At 44.2% G+C, this 18726-nt stretch overlaps 1 protein-coding gene across 1 annotated transcript in view; it reads right to left on the minus strand.

Annotated features, from left to right (window-relative positions):
- The window catches only part of LOC126210233 (putative ankyrin repeat protein RF_0381), a 60712-nt gene extending 51944 nt beyond the window's left edge, over positions 1–8768 (minus strand). Inside the window, exon 1 of the mRNA XM_049939421.1 lies at positions 8390–8768. Coding sequence (XP_049795378.1) covers positions 8390–8710 — 321 coding nt within the window. The 5' untranslated portion in view covers positions 8711–8768. The remainder of the gene's footprint in view (positions 1–8389) is intronic.
- Positions 8769–18726: the final 9958 nt, after the last annotated feature.

An 18726-nucleotide genomic window follows, 5' to 3' on the forward strand; every position in this document is an offset into this window, starting at 1 on the left:
TGGCGGTGCGGTCCCCTACGGCACTGCGTAGGATCCTACGGTCTTGGCGTGCATCCGTGCGTCGCTGCGGTCCGGTCCCAGGTCGACGGGCACGTGCACCTTCCGCCGACCACTGGCGACAACATCGATGTACTGTGGAGACCTCACGCCCCACGTGTTGAGCAATTCGGCGGTACGTCCACCCGGCCTCCCGCATGCCCACTATACGCCCTCGCTCAAAGTCCGTCAACTGCACATACGGTTCACGTCCACGCTGTCGCGGCATGCTACCAGTGTTAAAGACTGCGATGGAGCTCCGTATGCCACGGCAAACTGGCTGACACTGACGGCGGCGGTGCACAAATGCTGCGCAGCTAGCGCCATTCGACGGCCAACACCGCGGGTCCTGGTGTGTCCGCTGTGCCGTGCGTGTGATCATTGCTTGTACAGCCCTCTCGCAGTGTCCGGAGCAAGTATGGTGGGTCTGACACACCGGTGTCAATGTGTTCTTTTTTCCATTTCCAGGAGTGTATGATGTAACATGCACTGTAAGTGTAAACCCTGCTCTGATGTAGGAGATCAGAACAGGTTAAACAAATAAATAAATAAATAATTAAAACATTTTGCCACTTTACAAAATATTAATTCGTTTTGTTGAAGAGAAAGCCCATTTTTATGCCATGACGTTAGCTGTGCACGTACACAGACAAACGACTGAAAACCCATGCTGTCTAATGAACGAAAGTAGAATGAGAGTATATCCAACTCGTGACAGTTGATGAAGCTTCTGGACTGTTGTGGCGAAGGTGCTTGAAGCCAGCAAGTTAAGCAGCTTTCAACTCTTCCTACTGTCATGCCAGTAAGGTGTGCCCACAGGGCAGTTGACTGGCTACAGCCATTGTAGGGGATACACGCACATGGTTTCGTTGCGCCGTTATTCTGTGTCATGTAACACAGTGTGTCCTTCCGCTGCCTGAAATAATCTTGCAGCCGGCCAGGATTGGTTATCAATCGATTTTGCATCTTCATTTGGTCTCATTTTGCAAGAAATTTGATTATTTAAAATGAAAAAGAGCTTCAGAAACTGGGCACGGCAATAAAGCATTGATCAACCACCGTCCCTTACGCTAGGAATTCGTTGATAGAGTTGTTGGATGTCCTTTTGATGGGTATCGTGCCCAATTCTGCCAACTGGCGCGTTAGACCGTGTGACGGTACGTCACATAAATGGACATTTGGAGAAAGGGAAAAGAAGTTTTTATTATGAGACGTGTGAATTATAAATAATTTCAAGACTGTGTAAGTGTGCGCGATGTATAACAAATAGTAAAGAACGTGAGTTATTTTTACCAAAACACAAATATCGATGTAATTAACAAAACACATAGAGTAAATATCTCTGGAGTGAGCATTGCGTTCTGCGCATGTTGTCAACATTAAACCACGATTTTCACGTGTTTTCGGGACGTCGGTGTGCGTGTGTGCTTTCTGCAGCGTTTGAAGTTTATAATATCAAGAGTTTTTGTTGTGTTTCACCGTTTGTTGATAGTGTAATAGCGAGGGTGAATTACTGTTGTTGCTACGGATCCAAAGAAAAATATGCGAAAGGAGGGAAAGTAACTTTTCATGGGTACATACCATGTAGCTCTAATTATAGTTATCATATTAGTAAGAGACACTGTGTATTTTTAAAAATTTCGAGACGCCCTATAATTAATGCTTGATTCTGTAGACCTATTTTTCTATGTTTTTATGACTATAAAACAGATATTACGGCTCGTACAAAAGCTTACAAACAGTCGCGTCCTCTCGTAAATTTGCTAGTGGAACAGGAAAGCGAATGGTTAGTTGTTTCAGTAAATACTATCCTCCATGCATTTATCAGTGACGTGTCGATTATGTATATAGATTACTCAGTCTACTATTCATGTAATAAATTGAGAGCAAGCACTTAAAATGCGTTAAATAAATACCTCAAAGTGCCACCAGTAAGAAAAATTGTGCTTTAGGTCGCAAAAACGAGAAAATAAATACGCAGAAATACAAGAAAGAAGGACGAATTAGCAGGGATATAATCGCTAATGTGTGGCAAATTCTGTGTTTTCCGGACACTTGCAAAAGTACTAGCGTACTGTCAAGTCGTTTTGCAGGCCTATCACAGCAAAAATGTACGTCAGGCTCTGTAATACTATAAAGTGCCGTATCATACCGAAAACTACCAAAAATCGAGTGCATCTGAACTATGACACCTATCGCAAAGAAGCAGAATGTAATATCACTTGGCTTTAAGTTTATTCTCGGTATCAAATCGATAGTTAAAATGTCTGCGCAACATATATAAATAATCCACAACACGTACGAAAAGAATCCGTCTCTGCTAGGGATGTAGTGACATTCTAAATATACAGGGCGCTATACGGACAAACACACGACGTCCCGAGATCACGTGACCAGGCCGGCAATGCATGTTGACAACACAAAATCTGTTCTGCGCATGTGAATGCTCACTCCAGAGATATTTACTCTATGGCAAAACACCTTTTTTTTGTATAATCTCCGTGTAGCATAGGCCATGAAGATCAGAGACAATGCCTTGATTGAACTAGCTCTCCTGTTTTGTTTCGTCTAGCGGTAGGTCGCCATTGTAGTGCTGTCTGAAAATTAACGTAAGTTTTATCTGTATTTTGAAAAGTATAATAGAAATTGTCATTAGAAAGTGTGTATTATTGAATTAGTTGTCACCTCTCATGATTGCAGCCATTAATTATAATTAACAAAGTTTTTACAGAAATTCGCAGTACAGGGAGCTCATCTCCCATAGCAGGACTTAGTCGGCCATAGCGCTGTTTGTAATATTTAGTTAAAATATCATGTCATAATATTAAATGTAAATGCGAGAGGCTTCTCAGTTTTGATCTTTCATTAATTTCAAAGTTAAAAAGAGTCAAAATAGATTTCGTTTGTTAATATTTAGAATACTGAATGAGATCAGTAAGTTTCATTTTAGCCGCCTAACAGCAGAAGAGATTTTCTCCAGTTTTGCCTTGTAAATAACGAAAAATAAATATTTAAAATCATTACATTACGCAATATCTCAGTTAATCTTTATGTAATAACCAGTAGACCCTGAGACTCATATTAATAATTACAGTTTGCGTAAGAATACGCATATTTTCTTTTCTAAATAGCAGCGCTCACGCAAACTATTTATTAGAAGGCCGTGAGTCGCGCGCTGTGTTTTAAAAATGTTATATCGTACGTACTTCGGGGCAGCCGATGTCCGTACGAGTGTTATCGCGGTATAAGTTAATTAAAAGTCTCATGCTAGCCCACAATATTTAAAGCCACCACAACCAAAATCATAAAATACACTCCTGGAAATGGAAAAAAGAACACATTGACACCGGTGTGTCAGACCCACCATACTTGCTCCGGACACTGCGAGAGGGCTGTACAAGCAATGATCACACGCACGGCACAGCGGACACACCAGGAACCGCGGTGTTGGCCGTCGAATGGCGCTAGCTGCGCAGCATTTGTGCACCGCCGCCGTCAGTGTCAGCCAGTTTGCCGTGGCATACGGAGCTCCATCGCAGTCTTTAACACTGGTAGCATGCCGCGACAGCGTGGACGTGAACCGTATGTGCAGTTGACGGACTTTGAGCGAGGGCGTATAGTGGGCACGCGGGAGGCCGGGTGGACGTACCGCCGAATTGCTCAACACGTGGGGCGTGAGGTCTCCACAGTACATCGATGTTGTCGCCAGTGGTCGGCGGAAGGTGCACGTGCCCGTCGACCTGGGACCGGACCGCAGCGACGCACGGATGCACGCCAAGACCATAGGATCCTACGCAGTGCCGTAGGGGACCGCACCGCCACTTCCCAGCAAATTAGGGACACTGTTTCTCCTGGGGTATCGGCGAGGACCATTCGCAACCGTCTCCATGAAGCTGGGCTACGGTCCCGCACACCGTTAGGCCGTCTTCCGCTCACGCCCCAACATCGTGCAGCCCGCCTCCAGTGGTGTCGCGACAGGCGTGAATGGAGGGACGAATGGAGACGTGTCGTCTTCAGCGATGAGAGTCGCTTCTGCCTTGGTGCCAATGATGGTCGTATGCGTGTCTGGCGCCGTGCAGGTGAGCGCCACAATCAGGACTGCATACGACCGAGGCACACAGGGCCAACACCTGGCATCATGGTGTGGGGAGCGACCTCCTACACTGGCCGTACACCACTGGTGATCGTCGAGGGGACACTGAATAGTGCACGGTACATCCAAACCGTCATCGAACCCATCGTTCTACCATTCCTAGACCGGCAAGGGCACGTGCTGTTCCAACAGGACAATGCACGTCCGCATGTATCCCGTGCCACCCAACGTGCTCTAGAAGGTGTAAGTCAACTACCCTGGCCAGCAAGATCTCCGGATCTGTCCCCCATTGAGCATGTTTGGGACTGGATGAAGCGTCGTCTCACGCGGTCTGCACGTCCAGCACGAACGCTGGTCCAACTGAGGCGCCAGGTGGAAATGGCATGGCAAGCCGTTCCACAGGACTACATCCAGCATCTCTACGATCGTCTCCACGGGAGAATAGCAGCCTGCATTGCTGCGAAAGGTGGATATACACTGTACTAGTGCCGACATTGTGCATGCTCTGTTGCCTGTGTCTGTGTGCCTGTGGTTCTGTCAGTGTGATCATGTGATGTATCTGACCCCAGGAATGTGTCAATAAAGTTTCCCCTTCCTGGGACAATGAATTTACGGTGTTCTTATTTCAATTTCCAGGAGTGTATATAATCATAAAAATAAAAAAAATATACACTTATGCCGTGATAATCGTCAAAGATGGTTAGAATGCCCTGCCCATAATGCTCGAAACATTCTCGATTGGGGAGAGATCATTGCTGGCCAAAGTTGGGTTTGGAAGCACAAAGGTAAGCAGTAGAAACTTTTGCCGTGTGGTGGAGGGCACTATATTGCTGAAATGGAAGCCAAGGAAGGCTTGCCATGAAGGGAAACAAGACGGAGTGTAGAATATCGTTGACGTACGGCTGTGCTGAAAGGCTACCGCGGATCACAACCAAACAGATCATGCTATGAGAAGAATTGGCACCCAGGACCATGACTCGCTGTTGTCGGGGCGTACAGCGCGTAACATTCAATCTGCTATCCCACTGCTGTCTGGGGCATCTTCAGACACGCCTTCGCTGATCGTCGGGGATCAGTTGGAAGCGGAACTCATTACTTCTCTCCAAATTGACGGCCAGACTTCCATAACGTATTGGAACTGTCACTCCTTCACCTTGAAAAAGGAGATAGTGTTATGTGATAATCTCTTCGAGTTGCTCGACGATTCCCTATAACTTACAGGTACCTGGCAATTGGAGTAGGTTTCGAAGATTTAAAATTTGTAACCTGAATTGCACCTCGTACACTGACATTATTACGGAAACAGGTGAAGCAAAAGATCGAGTACTTAGAGACAATATCATTTTGCTGCGCTCCCATTTGTACGTCGGGAACAGAATCTTGAGCCTCTTCCTTTACGTCTGTCTGCGTCACATTTACATGGGAAAGACGCAACACCTGTGTCATTTTTGTGATGATGTGTGATATGTTGGTTCCTCCATAACATCCTTCGCTCTTAATTTTCACACGATACTGAGAGAAACTGCGATAGAAATTTTTTTTCGCTCAAAATACGCCATAAAACATTAACATTCGTACGGTCCATCATTCTTTTCTAATAAACATCTGGCGTTTGTTTTGACAAATAAAAGTGTAAATCGGATTTTTTTATCAGTTTCACAATCAAAGAAAATTTCTTTCAGTGTTTATCTGCCAAACACGTCAAATAAAGAAGCACACTGCCAAATAGTTTGACGTGCTGAATCTGAAAAGGTTTGTGATCTACTACATGCGTTTTACAGTCCCATCTCACCTCGTGGCTAGCACTGCCAACATTCTTCTGCCAAGCACCTGAGTAACATCGCTGACCCGATCCAGTCTCTAATCGTAATTAACTTCTGAATAAGTGTTCTAGTTTTTCACAATTATGTTGTTGGTTCACTACAAATTTCAATTGTATGGAATACTCAGTGTCACTCTTACCCTGAGCAATATGTACTGATATGAAACAAAAGGCCGTAAACAACATTATGAACCTCCCCGTCCTAACAGGGCTTGAAAGGCCCAACGGTACCGACCGGCCACCGTGTCATCCTCACCTCGCAGGCGGAGGTGGAGGGGCATGTGGTCAGCACACTCTTCTCCCGGCTGCATTTCTGTTCAAGTAGCTCTTCAGTTTGCCTCACAACGGCTGAGTGCACTTCGCTTGCCAACAGCGCTCGGCAGACCGGATGGACAACCATCCAAGTGCTAACACAGCCCGACAGCACTTAACTTCGGTGATCTGACGGGAACCGGTATTACCACTGCGGCAAGGTGCGTTATGAACCTAATTTGAAATATTTCAAAACTTCGTTGTGGCAGAGTGGAACAAGACGCTGTACCGTCAGCATTAGCCAAGGCGGGTGTTCCATATTTAAGTAATGCTTGCACCATTCTAAGTATCTTCTGCTATTCACACTGATTTCCAGATGGTTTATGTAAATGTACAAGTAAATCATGTTTACCTTTAAATGCGAACATTTTTAGGTTAGGCTTTACCGTAACTGTTACTGAAATTAAATGAAACAACTAGTTCACTGTTACCAGTTACCGTTACCCCACAACATCGGCACACGAAACCCACTTCATCACACAGGTGTGTACAAAATTGAATGTTTGGACTGTCACTGCTTCTACATAGGCCAGACAGGCAGATCATTTGAGATTAGGTTCAAGGAACACATGGCAGCACTAAAAAACAAAAATACCACACATCAGCAGTAGCTACCCACCTGCATGAAACAAAACACCATGTTAACAACAAAAGTATTAGCATCCTACACACGCAAACAAAAGGCAGAAAACTATACATCCTTGAAACACTCCAAATATACAAACACCAAATGAAACAACCAGAATCCATCTTAAATGACAAAAATGACAATATTTACAATAGTATCATCTCTGTTTTCAGCAACTGCCTACACTCTTAAAAATGCACACACACACACACACACACACACACATACACACACACACACACACACACACACACACACACACACACACACAGACATACATTTGCACACATCCTAATATTTACCATAAATATTGACAGCCGCCAAGAGTACAAGAGATTGACCTCATACAGAGATAATTCATCACACCAACTGCTTGTACCCCTTGTCAGCTTAAAACTGTATGTACATCAACTACTGGCACAAATGTATATCTATCTGCATATTTTATAGCAAACCAATGTATTACCCCAACCTTTAGGCAGATAATATATGCAACATGTAATCTTAAGACTCCTTGCCATGTAGATGTTTGCTCTCATATAATCACTCTTTCCTCTCTCTCTCTCTCTCTCTCTCTCTCTCTCTCTCTCTCTCTCCCCTCTCTCTCACACACACAACACTTTCTCTCTCTCTTCCTCTCCTTCTGCCTCCAGCCCCTCACATCCGTTTATTAATCCCAATCAAAGAGTGTCATCTATGTATAATTTTACTGCTGCAGCCAATATGATCATTGTAATTCAAGTCTGTAACATTTCACCTAATTGTTATTAACAAGTATGAAGTTTAAGCCATTTTAAAATTTCACCTGATTGTATAAACGAGTACGAATGTTTAGCTGTTTCAACTTGTCAAAATTGGATTTATATACCACCTGAAGTACACACACATATATTCGACACCTCAAAACAAACACCTCCAAATGCTTTAAACAATTATTCTGTAATAATGTTGTTACGATGTATATTCTTTGCACTTTGCGATTATGTCTTCTCTTCTGCTATACGAACCTTGCACCCAGCTGATTCCAGACGCCATATTTCTTTACAAATGTGGCAGTATACATGTGATGTGTTACGACAGCAAAAGGAACCTGTGACCACTGGAGGTACCCTAGTTTACTTATTTAATGTTTACCATTAGATAGCAGTTTAATTTTTTGTCAAAAGTAATCCTAAACCATATTCTGAAATAGTGTCTTGTTTCTCCACTAGGCAGTGCCACAAGTTCCTCCAAAAATCGTAACACAACACACACACATATGTAATACTAACTTATGTAAATCTACCCGATGATGGATGTTTAAACCTTCGAAACGCGTCGTGGAAATAAATAAAACGGTGACTGGTAACAGTGAACTAGTTGTTTCATTTAAAATTATGTTTAGTTTTAGATGTAAATTGCACTGAAGTATGTTTTTTCCCACTTCCCTGAATCTTCCCTGATTAGCCTGCGGAACTGGCTTCATATTTATATAAAAAATTAGATATGTGTACCTTACCTCTAAATGCTTTTCGACTCGCTTTTTCACCGTCTGCGAACTCCACATCGACTTGTACTTCTTGTCAAGTACGTGACGAAACAGCGCACTGTAGCCGTATCTGTTGAAAATATCCCACAGCTCTTCAGGATCGTGCTGGTCACGCTGGAAGTCTCCGAGGTGGTGCAGCTCGGCACCCATGTCCAGGAGAGCAACCACTGCTCTCCAGCGCCGACGTTCCGCAGCGTACCGCAGCGGCGTCCACTGCATCAGCTCGTCCTCCGCGCCCCACGCGACAGCCACCGCCTCCACGTGCTGCAGTGGATCAACAGTTGCCACCATCTCCTCAGTCGCCGTTGGCCCTGCTGCGCCAGAAGAGGTCTCCACCGAACCCGCCTCACACGACACCCGTCCCCATTCCACCGTCCCCCCTTCCTCGACCGCCCTCACCTCGTCCCCTACCACGGACACCCCCTCTGCCTCCGCTGCATGCTGCGGCGCTCCTGCTGCCCCTGGTGCTGGTCCCCCCGCCCTAGTCGCCCGCGCCACCTCCACGATTTCTCGCAGGAGCTGCAGTGCTGCAGAGTCACGACTGTACGCTGCCCCCAGGTGGAAAGAGTTGCGGCCCATCACGTCACCCTCTGCAGGGTCCGCGCCCTGTTCCAGCAGCGATTTCACCTCACTCTTGCTGCCGTTCAGCACAGCCGTCAGCAGTGGTCGGCCCCTACTGGCCATTCGGTCGAAAGACTCGACGAAGAACTCCAGGCCACTGTCAGAAAGAGCTTTACGGTACACATTCGCACGCAGACCGTCTGCTTCGCAAGAAAAGCACCACTTGGCTAAGAAATGTTCGGCAAAGGTCCTGTGTATAAAAACTGGCTTATCGTCAATGAATTGGTAAATGACACCAGCTTTTACGAGATCATCTCTCTCTATGGACGACGACTGCTCAGGGCGAGGTACTTCGAATCTAGGGAGAAGGTGTGATACTGCCAAAAACCCTAATTGCTTCTCGTGCTCCCTGCGTTCCCGCTCCACCTTTTTCTTCTTCCCAGCTATGGATAAATTATCACCCCACTTCTCTTCATACAATCTTCTGAATTTCCTTTCAAAAAATCTATCGTAGAGGCTTACAACGTCATCTACCACAGTTCCACGCTCCAACGATTCTGCATACATTTTTGAAAACAGAGGAATCCTCAGCAGGTCTCTAACCACATAGTTAACACCTGTCTGTGAGCGGGACCACCCGTGGAATTGCTGAACTTCAGCTTCGCTGAACACAGGCAGTAAGTGCGCAAGAACGCCCAGGCCAGCCTCGAGGTGGGTTGTCATGGACGGCCGAGTTGTCACCAGCAGCTTGCCTCGTCGTGGAGCTAATTCCTGCAAAGCCTCTAGGCATATGTCTGCGTAGTCCGGACTGACCTCATCGAAGCCATCAGCCAAGCAAACGATACGAGGATACTCCAGCAAGCAGTGCCGAAGAAGTGAGTGTTCCAGTATGCCCAGGTTTTTCTCGTTGTACACCGCTCGAACTAAAATATCCTTACTAGCTTCGACACCGCAGCCACAGTCGTCGAAGACTTCTGAGTATTTCTGCAAATCGATTTTCAGAATCCACCATGAAGGATGCTGGCCTTTCAGCTGCCTCGCCAAATCCACCAACATAGTAGATTTCCCTACCCCTGGTTTCCCCTCGACAACAGTTCGATTACTCTGACCACCCACAATTTTCAGGAGACTTCTTGATTCCTCTTCGACGTATGGTCGAATTTTCGCACTTCCTCCACGGAGGAACAGAATCTCCCATCCGTTATCTGCATATCCTAGAACGTACACATGAATGTCATCATATTTAATACGTATCATTTCAAATACAGTATGATCAATATTGTTAGCAACCACAAAGAGGGGCCAGGCAGCGTTCGAAGCAGTGAGATAGTTCTCAAGCTCTTCCAACATGATCCTGTTTTTCAGAACAACCTTGTTGGTAACGTGTTTATAAGACACCTCATCAATGATGCACACGTCCTTGTGTCCCAGTGACGAGAAAAATTCTTGTCTGATACACATCCGATATGTAAGCTCTCTGGGAATGAGGTTCACTGGTGGTGGGTCCAAGTCTAGACCCATCCTCACAGGGCATGACAGCTGCGATAGCGCGCCCAGAGCGTCAGGGTTCGCATCTAACATCGCCTTCAGACCTTCCGTGTCACAGAGATCTCCCAGACAACACAAATATTGTTCACTGTTCAGTTTGATAGTGACACCTGCAAACTTCTTCCAGCTGTCTTCATGAATGTCGTCCGATTTGCACGTATCTGGAAATGAGTCATCCCCCTTGTACGAGACAACCACCAGGCGGCGTTTGGGTCCAGCGTGCTGCGCCATGCGAAGTAGAGTTTCGTAGCTACGTTCCGCATCGTCGACAAGAACCTGTAAGTAATGAAAAAGTATAACATTTTCTCTGCTCTCGCCGTCAGTTCCGTTTATTGGAGAACTTGATTGGTTGTAATAATACAATATCATCTCTCAACATGTGCCGTTACTTTTGTATTCCTCCTCTTCTTCGAAGTGCAAAACGTCTTTTGTCACTGAGTGTGTGATGGTTGGTTTATCTGCATGGCTACAAAACAAATTAACCGATGTCATAAAACTGACTGAAACAAAATACAAGGTTATCAAGTATGGGCCAGATTTCTGACTTGATTTAATACTTCCTCGCAGATAAACGCTTACAGAACAAAACACGACCTGAAACTTCCTGGGAGATGAAAATTGTGTGGCGGACTGAGACTCGAACTCGGGACCTTTACCTCCGTTGCAGAGTGAAAATCTCATTCTAAAGACACGAGCTTGCTAAGTATCAGATTTATGAATCGATTCAGGACTTCCTTGACGATGGAATTCAGTCCTCGGCCTTATCAACAGGTGTAATGGCGATAATGGAACAGCCCGAATGTTGTTTTAAAGGGCCATTAATATTTACAACATGTAGAAATGAGCCATAGCGAAATGCAGGAAGACATGCGAAGGATTAACGATTGTGTAATGACGGGCTATAGATCATAAACGTAAACAAATTTAAACTGTTGTGCATAAACATGTGAAAAGATTCACTACTGTTCGAATACACTATCGACAGTCAGCGATTGGAAAAAGCATCGACTGCAAAAATTCATGGAGTACCTATTTTGAGTGTTCTAAAACTCATTGTAGGATGATGTATCCCAAACTGAGAATCATTGAGAGAATTTTAGGGAAATGTAAGCTAGCGTTAAATAAAGTGACTTAAAAATATTTGTTCCACTTATTTTTCAGTATTGCTCGTCAGCCTAAGACACTTACCACACTGAGCTATTCTGCCAGGTACAGAAGATCTAATGAAGGTGGGCATGTTTTGTCAGGGAATCGTTTAGTTAGCGTACTTAGTGCAAGAGCGCTATGAAATGCTCAACATACCCCAGATGCATATGTTATGACAAAAGCGTTTCACATCAAAATGGGGGATTTTCCCTTGAGATTTCAAGACCGTACATCCAAAAAAGAAAATTAGACACCGTATTACTTCCTCCTACATACGAATAATGAAATAACCAGAATGAGGAAATGAAAGATATTACACCTCATACAGAGGCTTACTGACAGTAATTCTTCACATGCAACATTGATGTTACATCAGTCATGAAAATGAAATAGACAGCATGGCATTTTACTGGCCATTAAAAGAAACAGCACCATGATGCCATTCAGTCCTCCAATTGGGATTGACATCATGTGGTCAAGGCCAATGACGCACACATGACATAATGCTGAAGTCGTAGTGAAGGAGAATGTGATGTCTGTAATAGGTATATGACATCTTGAACTGAGTAATTGTTTCGTTTGTTGGAACCAGACTAGACTTATGGAGTCTTCACCAGTCTCAGTTTTCTGACTAATTGTTTTAGCTTGATGGAGTGAGTTGTAGCTTGTCATATCATGTCTCAACTAGTTTAGTGATATATAGAGGAATATGTTAAAATTTTGTATACTAATACTGATGTATTGGTCAATTTTGATGTAACATAGCGATGCCTGGAGGCAATATGTTACAATTTGTGATATATCCGTGACGGTGTATTACAGTTTCGTATACGAATGGGCATGTATGGAGCAATTTGCTACAAATTTGACGAGATAACTCCATGTGCGATGTAGTTCAGCATCGTTGACCCAATAGTATATGGGTGTAACGATGATCAGCCTCCAAACCGCCCATCATTGCTTTACCCAGTAATATATGGGACAATGTTAGTCACCTGGTAAGTTGACCATCATTTCCACCACCCTGTGAATTACCCATCATTTCCCCCAGGAGCAATGGGAGGCACACTGAAAATTGTCCATGTTATGGCACTCGCCCTGCATACTGACCATCATTGCTGCATCAAGAGCACTGACAATCATTGCCCCCAGAGGGTAATAGCTCTCACCCTGTAGATTATCCACCATTGCCCCAAATTGCCCCCATACATCAAAACGTCATCGTTGTTGTTGTGGTCTTCAGTCCAGAGACTGGTTTGATACAGCTTTCCATGCTACTCTACCCTGTGCAAGCTTCTTCATCTCCCAGTACCTACTGCAACCTACATCCTTCTCAATCTGTTTAGTGTATTCCTCTCGTGGTCTCCCTCTTCGATTTTTACCCTCCACGTGTCCTCCAATACTGAATTAGTGATCCCTTGATGCCTCAGAACATGTCCTACCAACCGATCCCTTCTTCTAGTCAAGTAGTGCCACAAATTTCTCTTCTCCCAATTCTGTTAAATACCTCTTCATTAGTTAAGTGATCTGCCCATCTAATCTTCATCATTCGTCTGTAACACCACATTCTCTTGTTGTCTAAACTGTTTATCGTCCACGTTTCACTTGCATACATGACTACACTCCATACAAATACTTTCAGAAACGACTTAAATCTATACTCGATGTTAACAAATGTCTCTTCTTCAAAAACAGTTTCATTGCCAGCCTACATTTTACATCCTCTCTACTTCGACCATCATCACTTATTTTGCTCCCCAAATAGCAAACGTCATTTACTACTTTAAGCGTCTCATTCCCTAACCAAATTCCCTCAGCATCACCCGATTTAATTCGACTACATTCCATTATTCTCGTTTTGCTTTTGTTGACGTTCATCTTGTATGCTCCTTTCAAGACACTGGCCATTCCGCTCAGCTGCTCTTCCAGGTCCTTTGCTGTCTCTGACAGAATTACAGTATCATTGGCGAACCTCAAAGTTTTTGTTTCTTCTCCATGGAGTTTAATTCCTACTCCGAATTTTTCTTTTAGTTCGTTTACTGATTGCTCAATATACAGATTGAATAACATCAGACATAGGCTACAACCTTACCTCACTCCCTTCCCAACCACTGCTTCCCTTTCATGCCCATCTACTCTTATAACTGCCATCTGGCTTCTGTACAAATTGTAAATAGCCTTTCGCTCCCTTTATTTTACCCCTGCCACCTTCAGAATTTGAAAGAGAGTATTCCAGTCAACATTGTCGAAAGCTTTCTCTATGTCTACAAATGGTAGTAACGTAGGTTTTCCTTTCTTTAATCTATTTTGTAAGGTAAGTCGTAGGGTCAGTATTGCCTCACGTGTTCAAACATTTCTACGGAATCCAAACTGATCTTACTCGAGGTCGGATTCTACCAGTTTTTCCATTCGGCTGTAAAGAATTCGTGTTGGTATTTTGCTGCAATGACTTTATTGAACTGATAGTTCGGTAATTTTCACATCTGTCAACACCTGTTTTCTTTGGGATTGGAATTCTTGAAGTGTGAGTGTATTTCGCCTGTCTCCTGCATCTTGCTCACCAGATGGTAGAGTTTTGTCAGGGCTGGCTCTCCCAAGGCTGTCAGTAGTACTAATGGAATGTTGTCTACTCCCGGGGCTTTGTTTCGACTTGAGTCTTTCAGCGCTCTGTCAAACTCTTCACGCAGTATCATACCTCCCATTTCGTCTTTATCTACATCCTCTTCCATTTCCATAATATTGACCTCAAGTACATCGCCCTTGTATACACCCTCTATGTACTCCTTCCACCTTTCTGCTTTCCCTTCTTTGCTTAGAACTGGTTTACATATGAGCTCTTGATATTCATGCAAGTGGTTCTCTTTTCTCCAGAGGCTCGTTAATTTTCCTGTAGGCAGTATCTATCTTACCCCTAGTGATATATACGCCTCTACATCCTTACATTTTTCCTCTAGCCATCCTTGCTTGGCCATTTTGCACTTCCTGTCGATCTCATTTTTGAGACGTTTGTATTCCTTTTTGCCTGATTCATTTACTGCATTTTTGTATTTTCTCCTTTCATCAATTAAATTCAATATCTCTTCTGTTACCCAAGGATTTCTATTTGCCTCGTCTTTTTACCTACTTGATCCTCTGCTGCCTTCACTATTTCATCTCTCAAAGCTACTCATTCTTCATCTTCTGTATTTCTTTCCCCCATTGTTGTCAATCGTTACTTGATACTCTCCCTCAAACACTCTACAACCTCTAGTTCTGTCAATTTATCCATGTCCCATCTCCTTAAATTCCCACCTTTTTGCAATTTCTTCAGTTTTAATCTACAGTTCATAACCAGTAGATTGTGGTCAGAGTTCACATCTGCCCCAGGAAGTGTCTTACAATTTAAAACCTGATTCATTAATCTCTGCCTTACCATTATATCATCTATCTGAAACCTTCTAGTATCTCCAGGCCTCTTCCATGTATACAACCTTCTTTCATGATTCTTGAACCAAGTGATAGCTATGATTAAATTATGCTCTGTGCAAAATTCTACCAGGCGGCTTCCTCTTTTATTCCTTACCCCCATTCTATATTCACCTACTACATTTCCTTCTCTATCTTTCCCTACTATCGAATTCCAGTCAGTATTAAATTTTCGTCTCCCTTCACTATCTGAATAATTTCTTTTATCTCATCATACATTTCATCAGTCTCTTCGTCATCTGCGGAGCTAGTTGGCATATAAACTTGTAGGCGTTGGCTTTGTATCTATCTTGGCCACAATAATGCGTTCACTATGCTTTTGTAGTAGCTTACCCGAATTCCTATTTTTTAGTCATTATTAAACCTACTCCTGCATTACCCCTATTTGATTTTGCCTTTATAACCCTGTATTCACCTGACCAGAACTCTTGTTCCTCCTGCCACCGAACTTCACTAATTCCAACTATACAGGGTGTTACAAAAACGTACGGCCAAACTTTCAGGAAATATTCCTCACACACAAATAAAGAAAATATGTTATGTGGTCATGTGTCCGGAAACGCTTAATTTCCATGTTCGAGCTTATTTTTGTTTCGTCAGTATGTTGTATCACGTTAGAATGAAGCCTCATCCGTAAAGAGAACATTTGCACTGAAATGAGAATTGACAGATGGTTGGATGAACCATTCGCAGAAGTGTACCCGTGGAGGCCAATCAGCTGCTGACAGTGCCTGCACACGCTGTACATGGTACGGAAACAACTGGTTCTCCCGTAGCACTCTCCATACAGTGACGTGGTCAACGTTACATTGTACAGCAGCAACTTCTCTGACGCTGACATTAGAGTTATCGTCAACTGAACGATGAATTGCCTCGTCCATTGCAGGTGTCCTCGTCATTCTAGGTCTTCCCCAGTCGCGAGTCATAGGCTGGAATGTTCTGTGCTCCCTAAGACGCCGATCAATTGCTTCGAACGTCTTCCTGTCGGGACACCTTCGCCACGGCTATTGCCCCGTGCTAATCCATACATCAAATGGGCATCTACCAACTCCGCATTTGTAAACATTGCACTGACTACAAAACCACGTTCGCGATGAACACTAACCTGTTGATGCTACGTACTGATGTGCTTCATGCTAGGACTGTGGAGCAATGAGTCGCATGTCAACACAAGCACCGAAGCTTCAATTGGGCCAACTGTCGGTGAATCGGGGAAGTACAGTACATACTGACGAAACTAAAATGAGCTCTAACATGGAAATTAAGCGTTTCCGGACACATGGCCACATAACATCTTTTCTTTATTTGTGTGTGAGGAATCTTTCCTGAAAGTTTGGCCGTACCTTTTTGTAACAGCCTGTATGTAACTTAAAACTATCTTTTTCCCTTTTTAAATTTTCTAACCTACCTTCCCGATTAAGGGATCTGATATTCCAAGCTCCGATCCGTAGAAGGCCAGTTTTCTTTCTCCTGATAACAACGTCCTCCTGAGTAGTCCCCGCCCGGAGATCCGAATGGGGGACTATTTTACCTCTGGAATATTTTACCCAAGTGGACGCCCTCATCATTTAACCATACAGTAAAGCTGAATGGTCTCGGGAAAAAATACAGCTGTAGTTTCCCCTCGCTTTCAGCTGCTCGCAATACCAGCACAGCAAGGCCGTTTTGTTAGTGTTACAAGGCCAGATCAGTCAATCATCCAGACTGTTGCCCCTGGAACTACCGAAAAGGCTGCTGCCTCTCTTCAGGAACCACACGTTTGTCTGGCCTCTCAACAAATACCCCTCTATTGTGTTTGCACCTACGGTACAGCTATCTGTATCGTCAAGGCACGCAAGCCTCCCCACCAACGGCAAGGTCCATGCTTGATGGGGGGTACACATCATCATCACCCACAACTGCATTTTGCTTATGGTAGTCCATCGGTAAAGGTCCCCAATTGCATTTGGTGTTGATAGTCGCACTATGAATTGACCTTTATTGCCCCCAATTGCCTTCAGTCTAGTGGTGATTACAATATGTTGACTACTCATTATTGCTTCCAGCTGTGTTCAGAGTAATGGTAGTCAACATTTGTTCAGTGGCCATCGCTGTCCCTCCGACTTCCCCCTCCCCCCCCCATTCCACTCAGAATAATGGTAGTCACCCTGTAAACTGACTATCATTGCCCTATTGTGTAAACTGTCTATTGTTGTCCTAACAGTATTCACATTTCTTGTGCCGCTCTGATGTATGGGGCTTTGTTGCATTTTCGCTCTTACGAAGGCAATTTGTTATACACTGAAGAGCCAAATAAACTTGTACATCTGCCAAATATTGTTTATGACCACTGAGAGCACACAGAAGTGCCGCCACACTATATGGCATTGACTCGGCTAATGTCTGCAATAGTGCTGGAGGGAATTTATACCATGAATCCCGCAAGGCTGTCCAGAAGAGGTGGAGATGTCTTCTGGACAGCACAAGACGTCCCAGATATGCTTAATAATGCTCATGTCTGAGGAGTTTGCTGGTCAGCGGAAGTGTTCAAACTCTGAAGTGTGTTCCTGGAGCCATTCTACAGCAATTCTGGACATTTGGGGTGTCGCATTGTCGTGCTGGAATTGCCCAAGTCCGTCGGAATGCACAATGGACATGAATGGATGTAGGTGATCAGATAGCATCCTTACGTATGTGTCACCTGCCAAGAGTCGTATCTAGACGTATCAAGGGACCCATATCACTCCAACCGCAAACGCCCCACGCCATTACAGAGCCTCCACAATCTTGAACAGTCCCCTGCTGACATGCAGGGACCATGGATTCATGAGGTTGTCTCCATGCCCGTACACGTCCATCCGCTTCATACAATTTGAAACGAGACTCGTCCGACTGGGCAATATGTTTCCAGTAATCAACTGTCCCTGGCAAGACGTAAAGCTTTGTGTTCTGAAGTCATCAAGTGAGCCTTCAGCTCAGAAAGTCCCTATCGTTAAGGTTTTGTTGAATGGTTCGCACGCTGACACTTGTTGATGGCCCAGCACTGAAATGTGTAGCAATTTGCGGAAGGGTTGCACTTCCGTCACGTTGAACGATTCTCCTCGGCCGTCGTTGGTACCGTTCTTGCAGGATCTTTTTCCGGCCACAGCGATGTCGTAGATCTGATGTTTTACCTGATTCCTGATATTCACGGCACAGTCGTGAAATGGTCGTACGGGATATTCCCTCTTCGTCGCTACCTTAGAGATGCTGTGTCCTATCGATCGTACGCCGACTATAACACCACGATCAAATTCACTTAAATCGTGATAATCTGCCATTGTAGTAGCAGTAACCGACCTAACAACTGCGTCAGAACTTGTTGTCTTATATAGGCGCTGCCGATCGCGGCGCCGTATTCTGCCCGTTTACATATATCTTTATTTGAATACACATGCCTATAACGGTTTCTTTGGCGTTTCAGTATATATTTGCTGTTACGTGGGGTAGTATGTTACAATTTTGTTGCAGCATGGAGCATAGTGTTAAATTTTTTGTGTACATATCTGTACATTAGTTACAATTATGTTTTGACATGGGGAAATTTGATACAGTTTTGCTGTAAAATG

This window comes from Schistocerca nitens, chromosome 10 (assembly GCF_023898315.1).
Source record: "Schistocerca nitens isolate TAMUIC-IGC-003100 chromosome 10, iqSchNite1.1, whole genome shotgun sequence".
NCBI classification, from domain to species: Eukaryota; Metazoa; Arthropoda; class Insecta; order Orthoptera; family Acrididae; genus Schistocerca; species Schistocerca nitens.